This window comes from Elephas maximus, chromosome 13, assembly GCF_024166365.1.
Source record: "Elephas maximus indicus isolate mEleMax1 chromosome 13, mEleMax1 primary haplotype, whole genome shotgun sequence".
NCBI lineage: Eukaryota > Metazoa > Chordata > Mammalia > Proboscidea > Elephantidae > Elephas > Elephas maximus.
Window position 1 is genome coordinate 80586639 of NC_064831.1, and position 19091 is coordinate 80605729.

Genomic DNA, 19091 nt, shown 5'->3' on the forward strand with positions numbered 1-19091 from the left:
GACTCTTACAGCTGAGTAATTTTGGTTAAACTTCTTTACCAATCAGAACTTCCATTTCCTGGTAGACAGGTGGTTTTATAACGAGGATAAAACAACCCACCTAGCAGAGTAGCTGGGACTATGAAATGAGATCACATGCGTAAAAATTCAGTTTAGTGCCTGGAATACAAGCAGACCCCCTCCCAACTCTTGCCTCCCAACCCTTAGACAGCCTCAAATGATATGCAAACACTAGGTGACTCATGTGGATGGGCTATTCACTAGGGTGAGAGCTCCAGTTCCCTAGCAGAGATCTAGAAAGTTCCAATTAAGCAGGCTAGATGAGGAGAGGTGATATCACCAAGCTCAGCAGGGAGCTTTAGGCCTAACTAAACACATTAATCAGAAATGACTCTATGGTTAGTTTATACACATGACATCATATAGTCTGAGTTGCGGTCCCTTCCTGCCCACTGAAAAGCGTTCACTGTTATCTGACTAAATTTATACCAAAGGAACTTCCATTTCTTTAAGCTTCAATGTGAGCTTCAAAACTTGCACATAACTAGTCATGATTGTGCAGAAATCTAAAACTGCCAGTGCCTTCTTTTAAGCCCAGACAATAAGGAGTTTTCTTCCTCAAAAGGGAACATTTTATACTCCTTTAAGATCATATTACTCTGTCCTACAAGGTCGCTATGAGTTGGAATCGACTCGACGGCACTGGGTTTAGTTTTTTTTTTTTTTAAGATCCTCTAAGAGCCTGAAAGAGGCCCTGTAAAGCTAGCTGGATCACAACTTACTAGCAAGAGTCACATATTGTGGCGAACAATACCTTTGAGAAGACGATGCTTTCCATTTCATCACTGGGCGAGTGAAAGAGGTCAGAATCACTCCCAGACTGTCTGTTAAGTCCACCTTGTGACGAGGCACACTCTCTGCCCAGTCCAACATGGAGGAAGTTTTCATCACATTCTGAAAAAGACAATTTATGCAACCAATACTTTATAAAATTTTAATTTCTTTCCATCCAAGAAACCAGTCTCTTAAATTCTGTTTCTTTTGTTTTTAAGAAGCTATTAAGACATTACTACAGGATGTCCATGAGTTTGCCATGTTCACCCTGGGTTAAAGAGATAAACTGATGATTCAGAACCATTAATTCCACCTATTTTTAGGTACCTTAGTGGCAATGTTTTCCTCCAAGTGTTTTTCTTTTGCCATCAAAATCAGAAGTCCATTATTAGGAAGCTACGTGATAGGGTTTGTGGCCAATCCTTGTTTTGAGACTAAGTTCCCTCTGGAAGCTTGTTATTTTATCAGAATTCTGGGATAAAAGGCAAAAGGAAGTATATCTAATAAACATATGAGTGTATCACACTCAGGGATTCTGTTCCTTAGTAACAAAAATATAATTATTTAACTTTTCCTACCTTAAATTCATCTCAGAAAAAAAAAAAAAAACATGCTAAAGTAGAAAAGTATATCATCTAGAATCTGTTTTCAGCTCAATAAGTAGGACAGGGGCTCTGCTGAACCAAAGGGAGGGGGCCTTGACAGAAATACTACACTGGTATCAAGGAATCCCAAAGACACAGTACCTTGAAATTAGCAAGGTATTTAGCCCATTCTCTCTTTTTAACTTTGTGGACAAAATGAACATGTGGCTGCGTAGTGATAGGGTTAGAGAGATTTGTAGATGGTAAAATCAAGAATCCAAAAAGGGTCAGTTACTGCATGGAGGTCAATCTCCTTCAAGAAGATTTGAAGACAAGTGTGATATACTTGAAACTGAACTAAATTCTAGAAGAGTTGACAATGCAAGGCACTTGCAAAAAAAGTAGAAGACAATAAATACACACAAAACCTTAATATTTTTAAACCCTATTAATATACTGTGTACTCAAAGCCACAATGGGGACAGTCTTGCTACTAAGTGCTAGCCAGACAGACCACACCCAAGAACTGTGGTTGTTTCTAGGTAATACATTTAAATTAAAACACTGGCAATGAGGTCCCACAGTGGAAATGCTTGAGGTACACTTAGCTTGCAGAGGATTTTAACAAAAATGTGCCTAGGGACAGTCATCAAATGAGAAACAGTGAGTAGAATCATTCTGCGCTGTTCAGAAGCCAAAACAAAGTCAGTGGGTGGAAGCTGCACAGTCACTACGGCAGGGTTTCCAGGCAGCCTCACTAAGTAATGACTGTCACTTCACCAGAAGGACTGAGCAGGGGTTGAGTGACTGTGTCAAGAGGTTTCAGAAAAGTTGTCTACGCAGAGGGAAAAGTGGAGATTTAACTAGATAACCTGCAATGTCTCCCTTTTGAGTCTCAGATTTTTTGCTTAGACAATAATGTGCACCTGCACGCTGGGTGTGGCGATAACGGGAGGAAGCTGTTCTTATTTAGATGAATTAGTAAATTAAAAACTGGTTATTAATACATTAATTACTCTGGATATGCTGAGTAGCTAAGAGGAAGGGGCCAGGGAGGCACTGAATGAATCACCTGTTAATAAAACTGCCTTTTCTATTAAGTTGGAAATCCTGGTGGCATAGTGGTTAAGAGTTGCGGCTGCTAGTGAAAATGTCAGCAGTTCGAATCTACCAAATGCTGCTTGGAAACTCTACGGGGCAGTGCTATTCTGTCCTATAGGGTCGCTATGTCTAAACGGCAGTGGGTTCCTATTAAGTTAGGCACTTGGCAAGGTACTAAGAGAATTCACATAAAAAGCGAAGTTTAGTGTTTGTGTGCCGGGGGGGAGGGGTTACAGTCTTATGGGAGAATTGGACATATTATGAGAAAATTTCAACACGGAAGTACACAAAAGAAGCCACAGGAAGCAAGGCAGGGCCCACAGACTAATCTGAAACAGTAAACTTAAGCACATATTTCAGTTAAAAAAAAAAAAGACCCTGCTCCATTTCAATCTTGCTCCAAACCATTTCAGTACATTATTTCAAGAGGAACAGCTCTGCCTTTAAAAGACTAGAAATCATGGGTATTCTGGAGCTTTGTTTACATTTCATAGAGCACGCAGGTAGAGTTGGTGGGTGTGATCTTTATTTCTTCCCCTGTCCCCACTTGGAAAAACCAAACACTCCATTCCCTGGTTGACGGGAAATTGGGGGGGTGGCCAAGGAAAGAAAGGGCTGTCACAGCAACTATGCTGAGCTACTAGTTGTCCAACTGGCAGTTGAGCAGACCACGTCCAAATTCCACACTGAATAACAAACCAGCCCCGAGATATTCTAATGGAAAATTCACAGGGAAGATCCAGATTCAGCCCTGGTAGGAATACCTCACCCAGAAAATAAGAAAATAAATCTGAACCAGCACTACAAGGGACCACAAACCAAGTCTGGGATGAGATGAGTTGGCTGTGTGAGATAATGCTGACTACTGGGGTAGGAAGGTAGGGAGAGTGTGAAAAAATGGAATCAGCGCGAGAAGGACTTTAAGCAATCAGGAAACAATACTCCCCCCTTCCAAAGCTACTCCATGCCCTACATCATGTGTTGTTTTCAAAATTAAAGAAATATCTCCTTTCCTCCTTCATGCCCCCTTCCTAATGAATAAAGTTGGGACAGCATATCAAGGGGTAAACAACAGCAAAGACCATTGGTTTTAGAGTTAACCTATTATCGTTTAAATTTAGGTCTGAGTACTTATCAGCAGAAAGATTCCAGGCAAGAAGTAATCCAATACTAGTGAAATGGGGTAATTAGCATTTTACTTGGATCCACAATTAATGTCCATGGAAGCACCAGTCAAGAAATCAAAAGATGCGACGCTTTGTACCAGGCAAATCTGCTGTAAAAAATCTCTTTAAAGTGTTGAAAAGCAAAGATGTCACTTCAAGGACTAAGGTGCACCTGACTCAAGCCTTGGTGTTTTCAATCACCTCATATGCACGTGAAGCTGGACAGTGAATAAGGAAGACCGGAGAAGAAGTGATGCCTTTGAATTACGGTGTTGGCGAAGAATATTGAATATACCATGGACTGCCAGAAGAGCAAACAAAATCTGTCTTGGAAGAAGTACAGCCATAATGTTCTTTGGAAGTGAGGATAGCAAGACTTTGTCTCACATACTTTGGACATGTTATCAGGAGGGACCAGTCCCTGAAGGAGGACATCATGCTTGGTAAAGCAGAGGGTCAGCGAAAAAGAGGAAGACAGTCAATGAGACAGATTAACACAGTGGCTGCAACAATGGCTTAAGCATAACAATTGTGAGGACAGCGCAGGATCGGGCAGTGTTTTCTTCTGTTGTACAAAGGGTCACTATGAGTCAGAACTGACTTGACGGCACCTAACAACAACAACAAAAAGAGTTGTGGTGACAGAAATAATATATACATAACGGAGCCCTGATGGCACAGTGGTTAAGAGCTATGGCTGCTAACCAAAAGGTCTGCAGTTCGAATCCACCGGTTGCTCCTTGGAAACCATATGGGGCAGTTCTACTCTGTCCCATAGGGTTGCTATGAGTAGGAATTGACTTGACAGCAATGGTTTTTTTTTTTTTTTAATGTTACCTGAAAGGAGCCCTGGTGGCGCTGTGGTTAAGTGCTCAGCTGCTAACCAAAAGGTTGGTGGTTTGAACCCACCAGCCGCTCCAAAGGAGAAAGATGTGGCAGTCTGCTTCCATAAAGATTACAGCCTTGGAAACCCTACGGGGCAGACCTACTCTTTTCTACAGAGTTGCTATCAGTTGGAACTGACTTGATGGCAATGGGTTTGGTTTTAGTTTAATGTTACTTGAACTCTGCCCTTCAACATACAGCAGTCATGTGATAAATGTACCTAATGAAGTTAGGGGTTCATTAACTCATAATGTGTGTTTCAGCAAGTATCCCATCATCACAGTACCTTGAAGGTGGGCATAGCAGGGGCCAGTCCCATTCATGACCCACATATAAACCTGTCTGTATCTTTTGTGTACTTAGCCATTAGCTTTTAAAAGCTAGCAGTCTATACTTTTTAAGATGCTGTGTAGTCACTTGGATTTAAAATGATATATGTGCAAACAGATTATAGTTAGGGAAGGGTAGGGAAACATGCAGCACGGTTCTGTTAAGCCATGTTAATCATAATCCTATCTTGTATTTATTCAGTATTGAAGAGTATACAAAGAGATTTTCAAAGACACTACCTTATTTGGTCTAATGTTATTGCTCTCTTAAGCATGTGTTTGTGAAGTAAAGAGAAGAAATCTGCGAGACTGAAAGTACTTAGGACACACAATCAACTATACCTAAAACGGAAAACCCAGGATTTTGTTACTTAAGGATTTAAAAAGAATCACTCTAAAAAGGCCCAATTGTTTGTGTTTATAGGTTGAGGTGGGGAGGGTCTATAAAATTCAAGATTATGCCCTGGGGAAAATGCTGAGGGCTCAAAATTCATTTCTTTAAATGAGTGAATTAAACTACAATGTGTGGAGATATTTCCTGTGAATATTCAAATTGTGAGGCCCATTTAACCTTTACATTGCAAAAGTTTCACTTGTTAGGTGGCTGGGAGTAATTACACTTTTTAAAAAAGCTCCCGAACAGTTTAAGGAACCAAAACACAGAAAGTAGTATATTTTTAAATAGAAGATTCCAGAGGGTGAAATGGGAGAAGTGTCAGCTAAATTTGTAAACAAGGTCAATCTTATAAAATTTGGAGAACCCAAACATACCTACAGAATAATAATATCCTTTATCCATTTTTTTCTATGTGAGATAGAGAAAAACATTTTATATAATTTGTTTCTAATACTTCCTCTATAGTAAAGTCAAAGAGTTCAGAATCAGTAGGAAATCTCTAGAGATAGAGGATTTGAACAAGCCAAACCCATTGCCACTGACTGGATTCTGACTCACAGGGATGATCCTAAAGGACAGAGTAGAACTGCTCCATAGGGTTTCCTAGGCTGTAATCTTTTTTTTTTTTTTTAATTTATTTATTTAATTGTGCTTTAAGTGAAAGTTTACAGCTCAAGTAAGTTTCTCATACAAAAATTTATACACACATTGTTATATGACCCTAGTTGCTCTCCCCTGTGATGTGACAGCACACTCCTTCCTTCCACCCCGGATTTGCCATGTCCATTCAGCCAGCTCCTGTCCCTTTCTGCCTTCTCATCTCACCTCTGGACAGGAGCCGCCCAGTTAGTCTCATGTATCTACTTGGGCTAAGAAGCACACTCTTCACTAGCATCATTTTATGTCGTATAGTTTAGTCCAGTCTAATCTTTGTCTGAAGAGTTGGCCTAGGCTGTAATCTTTACGGCTGTACATCTTTCTCCCATACGTTCAAACCGCCAAACTTTCAATTAGCAGCCGAGTGCTTTAACCACTGCGCCAACAGGTTCCTTGAGGATTTGAACAGTCGCCTTTAAATTTAATACTACTGTAAGGTATCTATAGCTAAAAGCTTTCTAAAAAGACCAACAAATGAGAACTCAGCAGTTTTTAAAGCAGGTCAGCAAAAACCAGGAAGGTAATCAGAAATGGCGTTGGGTAAGGGCGGCTCAAGAGCCCAGAATCCAAATTACCAAGTGTGTTCTCTTAGCACCTGCAGCAACAGGCACAAAACATACAATTACCAAGTAGGCCATCCTTGCAACACCTACCTCCCCTCTCCCTGAAGTGAGGCAAGCTAGTAACACTTTACAGATGGGAGACAATAAACACACACATTAGGGAAGGTCACCGAGAGTTAGTGGCTGAACCCAAGTTAAAAGTCAGGAACCTTAACTAGCCGTTAAGTTGTGTGCTGCACCTGTCATTGTAACACGCAAGATCTTAACAGCAGCTTTTGTTCCTTGTACTTCATGGGTACTTAAGGAAAGACTCAATCCTGACAGTACAATGGTTCTCAACACACTACAGTAACCAAAAGAACTTTTACCGACTCTGATGTCAGGCCACTTTCCAAGTGAATTAAATCAGAATTTTAGAGGGTAGGACCTTAAATGAATATATATTTTAAGGCTCCGCAGATAATACCCATGTACTGCCAAGATTGAGGACCACAGCTTTGGTCCTTAATAACATATATTCACAGTTTTACCAGATTAAAAGACCTATATCATATGTATATACACAGCACAGGTGCCTTAACAGATGAGTTAATAAATCACAGCTGAAAATCTGTGAAATCTGCTACCACTAAAAATGAAATTTAAGTGCTTATATATGCTCACCTTCATTTCTGAGACAAAATGCTACAAACCCAACCCATATATGCCCCTTCCTCTAATTAACTGCATAACATGCTAAGAAAGGCAAGCTCTCCAAATCCAGTAACTTGTTATTAGAATGGGACTAGGGCTCCAGGAAACAGGCATTTGGATGCAGTTATTCCAGCAAATTGGAAGCTGGAAAATTTCTGCTTACCTGGGCTCTGCTTGGGAGCCAAAAGAGATGCTGCTTCAGGGCATGGTTCTATGGTACACCAGCTTTCTTGGTTTATCTGGAGGAAAAGAAAAACAGATTGAACTTCAGACAGTTAAGCAGTGCAGGATGATTTTACAGCTGCTCCAAGTATACCTAAAGAGCTATGGTAGTGCAGTGGTTAAGCACTTATCTGAGAACTGAAAGGCAGACGATTCGAACTCACCAGCCGCTCCATGGCAGAAAGATGTGGCAGTCTGCTTCCTTAAAGATTTACAGCCTTGGAAACCCTACAGAGCAGTTCTGCTGTCCTAGAGGGCTGCTATGAGTCACAACTAACTTGACAGCAATGAGTTGTTTTTTTTTTTTTTTAATTTTAGTTTGCAAGTATATCTACTTGCATATCTACTTTTATTTTTTCTTTAATACTTTACTGCAAGCTGAATAAAATTATGTCAAGAACAAAATATTTCTACAATACAATCAAGGCAATCTGTGCTCAATTAAGGCTCTAAAGAGAGTGTTAACAAAAGTTAAGCATACAAAAGCAAGAGGAAGGAGATGTACAAAGCCGTGGTACAGGTCAAGGGTAGAATAAAAAAGAAGTTTAGTACATGATTAAAATACTCATTTGATGCCATGGTTTGAAAGATTTTTTTTTTTTTAATAATACAAAGGTATTATTAAAATTACTAGACTTATGTTAAGAATACTATATATATTATCTCATCTAATCCCTATAATAGCTACATAAAGTTTATATTATCTCTATCAGAAGAACTGGCTCAGAGTGGTTGCTGAGGTGATACATGGTAGAACTGGTAACTTTAACTCAAGTGTGCGATCCCTCAACGTATGAAAGAATAAATACACCCCCCTAAAATAAAAACTTTTAAAAATATGTAGTCCTTACAACTCTCCAATCATCTTAAAATTATAACCTTCTAATTTTATTAACTTCAAAATTTTGTAATTTAAAAAATTACCATTGGAGATTTCAAGACTCCTTTCTTGGTAACTGATAGAACAAGGATATAGAAAACTTGCAAAACATCATGTGACCTAACTGACACATATAGAACACTACACCCAACAACAGTAGAACACACAACTTTCTTTTCAAGAGCACATCTACTATGCACCAAGAAAGGCCATATTCTGTGGCATAAAACAATGCTCAAATTTAAGAGGATTAAAATCATACAAAGCATGTTTCTCTAACCACAACATTATTAGAAATCAAAACCAAAAAGATATTTGGAAAATCCCCACATACTAAAAAACAAAAACTTATAATCTACAATTCAAAAAAATCTTAAAGAAAATTGGAAAATAATTTGAACCAAATAAAATGAAAATAAAAACACCACATACAAAGTTTGTGGAACACAGCTAAAGTGGACCTTAAAATAAAATTTATAGCACTCCAATATTTATACAAGAAAGGTCTCAAATCAACAATTGAAGCCACCGCCTTAAGAAGCTAGAAAAAAGAGGTTACCCCACATCCAACTCAAACGCATTGCCACTGAGTCCGTTCTAATACTGACCCCATACAACAGAGCAGAATTGCCCCACAGGGTTTCCAAGGCTGTAAATCTTTACAGCAGCAGGCTGTCACATCTTTCTTCCTTGGAGCAGCTGCTGGATTTAAACCACCAACCTTGTGGTTAGCAGCTGAGTGCTTAACCACTTGTCACCCGGGCTTCTTATTATCCAAAGTAAGCAGAATAAAGAAAATAATGAGCAGAAATAAGTGAAATAAAAAACTGTATAATTAATGAAACCAAAGCTGGTTTCTTGAAAAGATCAATACACCCACTCTTATCGATGTGGTCAGGTTCCAAAGACCAGGCCATTATGCAAAAATGGGCGTTATTAAAAAATGGAGGATTTTTTTGTTTTGTTTTCAGACTATCCATTTGTCCGTTTTTTTCTAATTTAGAAAAATGACTGTAGAATAATAGCTAAGATTCATGAATGTGCTCTTATTCCTCTGCAGAAAAGGGGGCTTGGGGGGAGACAAAGCTGCATAAAGCCAGGCTGAGTGATTGGAGGGCCCACTGCTTAACTAAACACTTTACCTTCCTCCCGTGCTGAGTCAGAACTTCCCTTGCAGAGTTGCCTCTAGGGCTCCACTCTCACCCCTACAGCCCTGTGTTCAGAATCCCAGAGCCTGCTCTGCTCTCTGGGCCTGGCAAGTCATGCGAGGTTGCTGGGAGCCTGGTCCTGTACCTGGCCCCATCGGAGGCAGAGGCTTGAGGCTCAGTTCAGCTCACTTTGGGAATGTCATCAGACTCACACACATTTCTTCCAAACACCCTCTTTCTTTCTTCCCTTTCCATCCATGCCAATTTTGAGCTGCAGGGCCCCAGGATGCATAGGAACTGGGAACCCAGAACAGGTGCCCACTGGCTCAGTGCTGCCTCTGCTGTCCACCCAGAGGCCAGCCCGAGCGGCAATTGGATGGGGCACCTCTGCCGGCAGGAGGAAGCAGAGGGCATGGGGTGGCATGGCCCAGTTTCCCAGAGGCCATCAGGAAATCCTCTTCAAGGGAGGGGATGCTCGGCAGCCATTGCTTCTACAACTACTGGCTTACTATTGTTGTAAATGAGAAATGTCAGATAACAAGATAGTTGGTAAGTAAGGAGTAGGTGTAGTATCAATAAACCTCTAGCTAGACATGATCAAGAACAAAAGAACAGTTAGAAATAACCAGCGTTAGAAATTAAAAAGAGAGATCATAGAGCTCTTATAGACACTGAAAGGATAATAAAGGAATTGTTAACAATGTTATAGCAATACATTCAACAAGTTAGATGAAATGGACGCATTCCAGAAAGAACTCACTCAAGAAAACACAGATAACCTAAGTAGCCTTAGTCTATTAAAAACATTGAATTCATTGTTTAAAACTTCCCTAGAAAGAAAATTACAGGTCCAGATGTCTTCAGTGGTTAATTCTACCAATATTGAAGGAAGAAAACCAATTCCACACAAACTCATACAGAAAATAGAACACGAGGGAAGAGTACATAGCTCATTTTATGAGTCTAGCAAAGACAGAATAAAAAAACTATAGACCAATATCCCTCATGAACACAGGTGCAAAAATCCCGAAAAAATTTGAGGAAATAAAATCCAGCAATATATAAAACACACACATATATACATCACAACCAGGTAGAGACATCCGTCCCAGGAATTCAAGGTTGACGGAGAATTGAAAAAAATCAATGCATTAACAAATAACCCACAACCAAATGATTATTAGTAGATGCAGAAAAAGGACTTTGCAAAATTCAATACTCATTCATGATAAAACTCTCAGAACACCAGGAAATGAAAGAAAATTCCTCAAACTGATAGAGGCCTCTATGAAAGACCTACACCTGACAGCATACTTAATGGTGAAACACTAACACTGCCACTCTGAGACCTGGAACAAGGCAAGGATGTGCATTCTCATAACTTTCATTCAACATTGTACTGAGGGTTCTAGGCAGTGCAACAAAGTAGAAAAAAGAAGAAAATTCTTACAGATTGGAAAGGAAGAAGTAGAACTTCTTTATTCACAGATGGCAAGATGGTCTATGTAGAATATCCTAAGGAATCTACAAAAATGCTACCTGAATGCTAAGTGAGTCTAGCAAAGATGCAGGATACAAAATTAGTATCAAAAATCAATACTATTTCTATATACTAACAAGGAACAATTAGAAACTAAAATTAAAGGCAAAAGCAACACCACTTACAAGAGAGGTATAAAATACAAAATAAATTATAGTCTTCACAACTCCCAAATACCTTTACATTATAACCTTCTGATCTCATTAAGGAGCCCTGGTGGCACAGTGCAAACCCTGGTGGCATAGCGGTTAAGAGATATGGCTGCTAACCAAAGGCCAGCAGTTCGAATCCACGAGGCGTTCCTTGGAAACCCTATGGAGCAGTTTTACTCTGTCCTATAGGGTTACTGAGTCAGAATCGACTCTGCGGCACTGGGTTTGGTTTGGTTTTATAGGGTTACCATGAGTCGGAATCGACTTAATGACAATGGGTTTGGTTTGGTTGGCGGCGCAGTGGCTGCTAAACAAAAAGTTGGCAGTTTGAATCCACCAGTTGCTCCTTGAAAACCCTATGTGTCAGGTTTCTTCTGTCCCATAGGGTTGCTGTGCCTCAGAATCCACTTGACGGCAATGGGTTTCTTTCTGTTTCTGTTTTCAAATCTCATTAACATTGAAATAACTGTAACTCTAAATAATAATAAGACATTAAATAAGAGTATCTAACAAATTAAGTAGCTGAATATTTGTAATGCTCAAAGATGGAAGCTGTAAGTTTTATTTAATGACCACTGCGCTGGTGGTGCAGTGGTCAAAACAATTGACTGCTAACCGAAAAGCCGGCGGTTCGAAAGCACCAGAGGCTCTGTGGGAGAAAAACGTGGCAGTCTGCTTCCATAGAGATTTACCCAGCCTTAGAAACCCGATGGGGTTGTTATAAGCCGGAATCGACTCTACTGCAACGTGGTGGGTAGAATATAGTATGTTCTCCTTAGAAGATTTCGGATCACTTTGCTGAGAAGATATTTAAATCCTTCTAAAGATCAACATCAGTACTGAACAGAAGTGGTGTAGTTCTACTCCGCAGATATGGGGCTGCCTGGAGTCAGAATGGACTCTACAGCCAACTAACAACAACACACTAAGCGGAATAGGCAGAGAGGTGGGGGACATTTAGTCAAATTACAACTGATAAGCAAGAAATGCAAGGCATTAAACTGCTTGCAATTAACTATGCAAACCCAGAACCACAGGAAACAAAACATGAATTCTTTCACTCGTTTCAGCTATTTACCATTAGAAAGAGGAGGCAGTGGGGGAGAGGAGGCAGAGGTGAGAGGAGGCAGTGGGGACAGTGGGCAGAGAGGAGGCTGGAGGGAAAGGAGGCAGCTGGGGCCAGGGGCATCAACTTTTGAGCTCCTGGTGTGTAGCAGGTGTAAATGCTGCCAAAAATTTGAAAGTGATCCTGAATAGAAAAGAACCTTCAGCACGTTTCCTGAGATTATAGAAAATATGCCCCTGAAATGTAATTTGAGTGGCATGATAAGGAAGTAATTACAAATACAGCAACTTTACCAAACCCTACCCAGATCTTCCGAAGAAATGAAACAGCAATTTTTCTTAAAAAAAAAAAAAAAAGAGAGAGAGAATCAGTCATTTAAAGGATTTTTTTCTCATTTTAAACTGCATCTTATTCGAAATAAGTAAAATTTCACGTATCATGGAATACGTTTCTCTGTTAACATTAAAAGTAACAGAGACCAGACTCACCGTACTTCAATCTAAAACTACGTTTTGAAGCTGGAAAGGAAAAAAACCGTTTTCCTTTCTTTTATTCCTTAATAGGAAGAAGCTGCATGAATATAGCAACGAATTTAGACAGTTAACAGAAACAGACAGCAACAATTGATTGTGAGGATGGCACAGGGCCGGGCAGTGTTTTGTTGTGTGGTACATGGGGTTGCTATGAGTTGGAACCAACTGGACAGCACCTAACACCACCACACCAAGAGAAATAAAAAATCTGAGATAAAAGACCCTTTAATAACAGAGCGAAGAATCTGAAAATGAACTGCTCTGAATTATCACAGTATTGTTCTCTTTTTCAATGACCAACAACTTTTTCAGCCAACATTTGAGGAAATTATGCTAAAATTCTCTATCTCAGAATATTTATCATCACCTTTTCAATACCACACAAGTAATGAGTAAATTGAACATTCTTTGCCTTCAATTCCCATCTAAATTCTATAAAAACAAAATGTGTAATTCACTTTATGTAACAGTATCTAAAATGACATGAAAAGTACAGTCTATTAGTCTCATGCATATAAATACTTACTGAAAGAATGAGGGATTAAAATTAAACCAAATCCCTTTAAATACATACTCTAATTTCTGAATAACAGTGATGAGAACATACTAATGTTGGTAATTCTCCATGGGTCTTATGCGTTCCTGCATATTACAAGCAAAGGCACCAACTATTCTTTTTTTCTAGGCTAGCCTTTTTTTTTTTTCTAGGCTTTTGTTCTAGACTGTTTTTTTTTTTCAAGAATGTTTGTACATCAAACAGCCTTGGAAGACAGAGATACTGTTTCCCTTTCAAGCACAGCAAAGAGCAGGTTTGTTTCCCGTACAGTATGATAATGTCTCAGTCAGGGGCAAAGGTCAGGCAGGCTTACTGTTCATTATGAAAGTTCAAGTTTCCTAAACTTGGGGTTTCTCCGCTGTTGACAAAGCTCCGACCTGGCCCCCTCATGTTGTTCCCGTGAGACTTGGGGGCAAGAGAAACCAAAAGGGGGCTGAGGTTGATGCTGCTTGCTGCGCCATGAATAACAGTCATTTGCCTCTGACCCAAGAGTCCTGTGACTTCTGCCAGCATCCATGAAACTGTCAGGCTAACTTGTTAGCCTGTAAGTAGATAAAACTCTCAGACCACAGTTCTTGACAATTGGTAGATATTAAGCAGTGTTAAAAATTTAAACCACAACGGGCAGCCAAAAATCTACTGATCCGATTACAACTACGTGATGCAAACTCCTGATCAGATTCTATTTTTGAGTTGCTATGCTTGAATGATTCTAAAGAGACAATTTAATGGTTTATTGCTTTAAAAAAAAATTATTTTGATGAGCTTTTTATTTTGTAATAACTGTAGACTGACGGAAAAGTTGCAAAGATAGTACAGAGAGTTCCCATATATCCTCACCAGTTTCTCCACACGTTAACTCGTACGTTATTATTAACTAAACTCTAGACTTTATCTGGATTTCACTAGTCCTTTCCACTAATGCCCTTTTTCTGTTCCAGGATCCAATCTAAGAGACCACAATGCATTTAGTATGTATTGTTATCATCATTAGTATCTTTTGATTTTAACATCTTCATTAAGATATGATCCACATACACCCATTTAAATTGTACAATTCAATAGTTTTAGTATATTTATAGAGTAGTGCAACCATGATCACTATTTAATTTTAGAACATTTTCATCTCGTGAAAAAGAAGCCCCATACCCCACTAGCCGTCACACCTGCCCGCGGCCTCCAGCCCCAGGTGCAGTCCTTTGTGTCTCTATGAATTTGCCTTTCTTGGATATTTCATACATGGAATCAGACATTGTGTGGCCTTTTGTGACTAGAACTTTGCAGTTTATAAAGTTCTGTAACATAGATCTGGCCTTTTTATAGCCCTGTAGGTCGGCAGTTCGAATCCGCCAGGCGCTCCTTGGAAACTCTATGGGGCAGTTCTACTCCGTCCTATAGGGTCGCTACGAGTCGGAATCGACTCGAGGGCACTGGGGTTTGGGTTTTTTAGGGAAGCATGTTTCCATTTCAGAGATGAAGAAACAGATTTACTAAGGTTTGATGATTTGGAGCGAGTATCTTTGTGTGTGGAGCCCTGGTGGCGAAGTGGTTAAGAGCTCAGGCTGCTAATCAAAAGGCTGGCAGTTTGAACCTACCCGCCGCTCCTTGGGAGCCCTATGTGGTGGTTCTAATCTGCCCTGTAGGGTCCCTACGAGTCGGAACGGACTTGACGGCACAGAACAACAACCTTTGTGTGTGAACTACTATATTGCACTGATAGCTTTATCTGCTTGAGAGACTGCAAGCTTCTCAAGAACAGAATCACATCTTTTATTCCATGGGTCTCTGGTGAGTAGTAAATGCCTGGTTTACAGTAAGTGCTCACTGAATAAATTCTGAATGCACTGTCTTCAGTAAATTTACCAAAAAATCAAATTTGGAAGAGCGTTTAGGGCCATCGCTTTGCCTCCCTTTACTAGGAGATCCATCAAGAACTGAGACCAAATGAAGTCACTCGTGAAACGTAATACACTATTTAGGCACATAGGACCACAGTCCCCTGGGTGGTTAAACGTTATCACATTCAGCTGCTAACCAAAAGCACGGAGGTCAAACCCACCCAGAGCATCTCAAAAGAAAGGCCTGGTGATCTACTTTTGCAAAATCAGCCACTGAAAACCCTGTGGGACACAGTTCTGCTCTGACATACACGAGGCTGCCACGAGTCGGAAGTGACTAGACAGCAACTGAAAACAAACAAAACAGAAAACAAAATAAAACAGAGGATCCAGGTTCCCTGGCTTCCAGTCCAGTCTTTCCCCACCCTACCAGTGTCTCTTCTGGTTCTTTACCTTCTTTGTTTCAGAATCCAACAATAATTGTTTAAAACAATTGTTAATATTAATAGTAAATTGAACAATCTTGCAAAGTGCATGTAACATCTCTGGAGAAGATTTTTTTGAAAGAGTCATTGTTTAATTTATACAAATATTTAGAAAATAAAATATCAATATGAAGCTTAACTAAAATATGGACCTCTGGGTACCAATGTTTTGAACATCAAAATGCCACAATTGAAAAAAAGTTTTTTTTTTTTGTTTGTTTGTTTTTAGCTTTGTCTATTTCTAGGTGCCTGTGTTTTTAAGGAGTCCTATTTTTTTTTTTTTAGTGGGGTAGCTGTTAAGCGCCTGACTGCTCACTTACAGGCAGGCGGCAGTTCAAATCCACCAGCGGCTCCACGGGAGAAAAATGCGGCTCTTTGCTTCCCTAAAGATTACAGCTTACAAAACCCTGTGGGGCAGGTCTCCTCCGTTCTACAGGGTCACTTTGAGTCAGAAATGACTCTATGGCAACGGGTTTGGTGTTTTCAGTCATCAAGAGTTAATTAACAATATGCTGAAAAGGCCCACTTCCTCCAAGTGCACACTAAGAAACTTAAGCAAACCGGGTGATGATGCACAGTTTCAGTCAGTTCCCTCTTCTGAATTAGACTTCATTTACAAATATCTGAAAGTAAAACCTATATTCAAAAATAGTAAGATTTCAGGTATCAAGGCTTCCTCATCATCGTTTATGGAGGGCCCCCTTCAGGCAATCAACAGTGTTATGGTGCAGCATTAAATAGTAAGGTGAATAAGACATGACCCTGATCACAGTCTGTACAGTAGGTCCCACAGTTTAAAAGCATGAGAAATCCTTTTTAACTAAAATATCATGCGTTACACATTTGCCTCCACATCCCAGGATCACAGATGTATATATAATGATATGAATCTACAGATTATCAGATCCAACGAAGTAACTCCACAAACTGTGGCCCATAGATTGGGACCACTGATTTGTTTGTGGAAAAAAAAAAAAGGGCATACAAATAACTAAGACCCACAAAAGAGGTAAGGAAGGCCCTAGGGTAAAAAAGCTAACTTCTGGTTCAGGAACTTGGGAAAAGTTTAACAGAAGTGGTAGTATATGAGGTAGGCCTTAAAAGGGGCAGTATGGCTCCAGGGATAGAGATGGTGTAATGGACTGAATTGTATCCCCCCAAAATACGTGTCTACTTGGTTAGGCCATGTGTGGCTGTCCTCCGTTTCCTGATTTTCCTATGTGTTATAAATCATAATCTCTGCCTGTGGTTAAAGAGAATTATATAATAGTATCACTCTTGCTCAGGTCACACCCCTAATCCAATGTAAAGGGAGTTTCCCTGGGGTGTGGCCTGCACCACCTTTTATCTCATAAGAGATAAAAGGAAAGGGAAGTAAGCAGAGAGTTGGGGACCTCATATCACCAAGAAAGCAGCATCAAGAGTAGAGCCTGTCCTTTGGACCTGGGGTTCCTGTGGGGAGAAGCCCCTAGTCCAGGGGAAGATTCATGAGAAGGACCTTCCTCCATAGCTGACACAGAGGGAAAGCCTTCCCCTAGAGCTGACACCCTGAGTTCGGACTTGTACCCTATTAGACTGTGAGAGAATAAATTTCTTTGCTAAAGCCATCCACTTGTGCACTATATGACCAAGACAGATGGTAAGACAGGGAATTTCAGCCATGTGAAAAAAAAGTATGAGCAAAGCAGTTACAAAGCTCCAGAGATGGAGTTCACAGCCTTTACACACACAAAAAAAACCCCACAAACCCATTGCTGTCAAGTCAATTTTGAGTCACAGAGACCCTAAAGGACAGAGTAGAACTGCCCCATGGGGTTTCTAAGGAACGCCTGGTGGATTCAAACTGTCAACCTTTGGTTAGCAGCCTAGCTCTTAACCACTATGCCGCCAGGCATAGCCTTTAGACTCCTTCGAAAACTACGAACCCTCACCAGAAACAGGTACGTGTGTGTCACACTCAGTGGCTCTGGAACATATTCTTATAACCCAGATTAGAGACCTCTGAGAGGGATTTCAGGTACACATAAAGCCGAGTGGTGCCTAGAAGCATAAACTGAGGAATGAAGAATCATGGGTGCTATGTCTACAGTGAATCCAGGCTTTCATCTCTAGAAAGTGTGGGCGCCCCTAATAATATAATCAAGGGAGTGAAATGGGCAGTTTTATGCTAGGAAAAGAATTCTAGAAGTATGTAGATAAAATGGGATGGGGAGAGGAAGGAAGCACAGGGCACTCAGGACACGAAGACCAGTTAGATAGAGCCTCCACTGGTCTAGTTTAGAGGTACGTCCACCTGGACTGGGGAGAGGTCCTTCGGCATTCAGGAGAAGGGACAAATCAGAGATCTAGTATAAAAGGAAAGCTCGTATTTGCTGGCTCTTACAACATAAATGGCACAAAAATGAGTGTGCAGCAGTCAGAGATATGCAAGCTTGTTTAGAGAAAAGTAGTCCGGCAGCCCACATAGCCAGAGGCAGAGCTGGTGATCTGGGCCGGATGCTACCAATCACGGTCAATGCCATCAACCAGAGGACAAACTCCACATGCGCTGAGTGCGGGAAGAATGTCAAAGCCTGCATCATCATTTTCAGCCACATCCTGTATACAGGGACAGCAATACCAAGCATATCATATTCATGTGTGAAGAATATTGTGCCTGGTATAAGTAAACTGCTTCAGAGATACTTATATCTCTTGGATGACAAAACACCTCTCCCTCCTTCTGCCCTATTTCAGAATCATTGATGTGGTAAATAAATTTGCCCTAGTCTCACACAATTAAGGCCACTGAAAGCCACACTATGTGGCTCCACCTGAAACATTTCCAGAGCGATTCCTACTGGCCAGATACAATGCCGAGTCCCGAGCACAGGCATGGTAATACATCTGCGATCTATACTGTAGGAAATCTGAAGTTATCAGACATTTTCAGTTACAGAAATGCTTGTTCTCATATTAGTCTCCTCCCCAAAATGTAATCTCTAAGACTGAGGTTTTTACACTGACAGATGATAAGCTGGTTTTTTGTACTATCAACACTTCTTCAGCTCTGAGGCCAGGCTTGGCAAACGATTTGGACTGTGAACAGAATTAGGAGATGGAATAGGACGAGACACCAGTACTGACACTGCTAATAATCTGAGTCTGAACAGAAAAATAAAGATGATAATTATGAGTCCTTCTATTCAGATTTTTGTCCATATAAAATCTCTGAGCTATTAGCAAAATACAGGATTAATGACTGACTGGATGGGTATGAGAGGGAATAGTTCAAGATGATTCAGAATTTTTTTTTTTTTAGCAAGTAGTTTGAAATGAGGAAAACAGAATTTGCCATTAAATGTCTACATCTTTTGGAAGGTAAGTTACCAAAACACACTTTCTGGCTCTGATCACATTTACGACCCTTTAGTTAAAAAACAAACTCAGTCATTGGTTTTCCTCTGTCCATAGTATCTCCAT

The 19091-nt window shown here is 40.2% G+C and overlaps 1 protein-coding gene across 10 annotated transcripts in view; it reads right to left on the bottom strand.

Moving 5' to 3' along the window:
* The window catches only part of AKAP13 (A-kinase anchoring protein 13), a 395855-nt gene that overhangs the window by 92653 nt on the left and 284111 nt on the right, over positions 1-19091 (bottom strand). For all 10 annotated transcript variants that reach the window (XM_049905678.1, XM_049905675.1, XM_049905676.1 and 7 more), the window contains 2 exons: positions 7373-7448; positions 815-954 (listed from right to left, as the gene is read on the bottom strand). In XM_049905678.1, coding sequence (XP_049761635.1) covers positions 815-954; positions 7373-7448 — 216 coding nt within the window. The remainder of the gene's footprint in view (positions 1-814; positions 955-7372; positions 7449-19091) is intronic.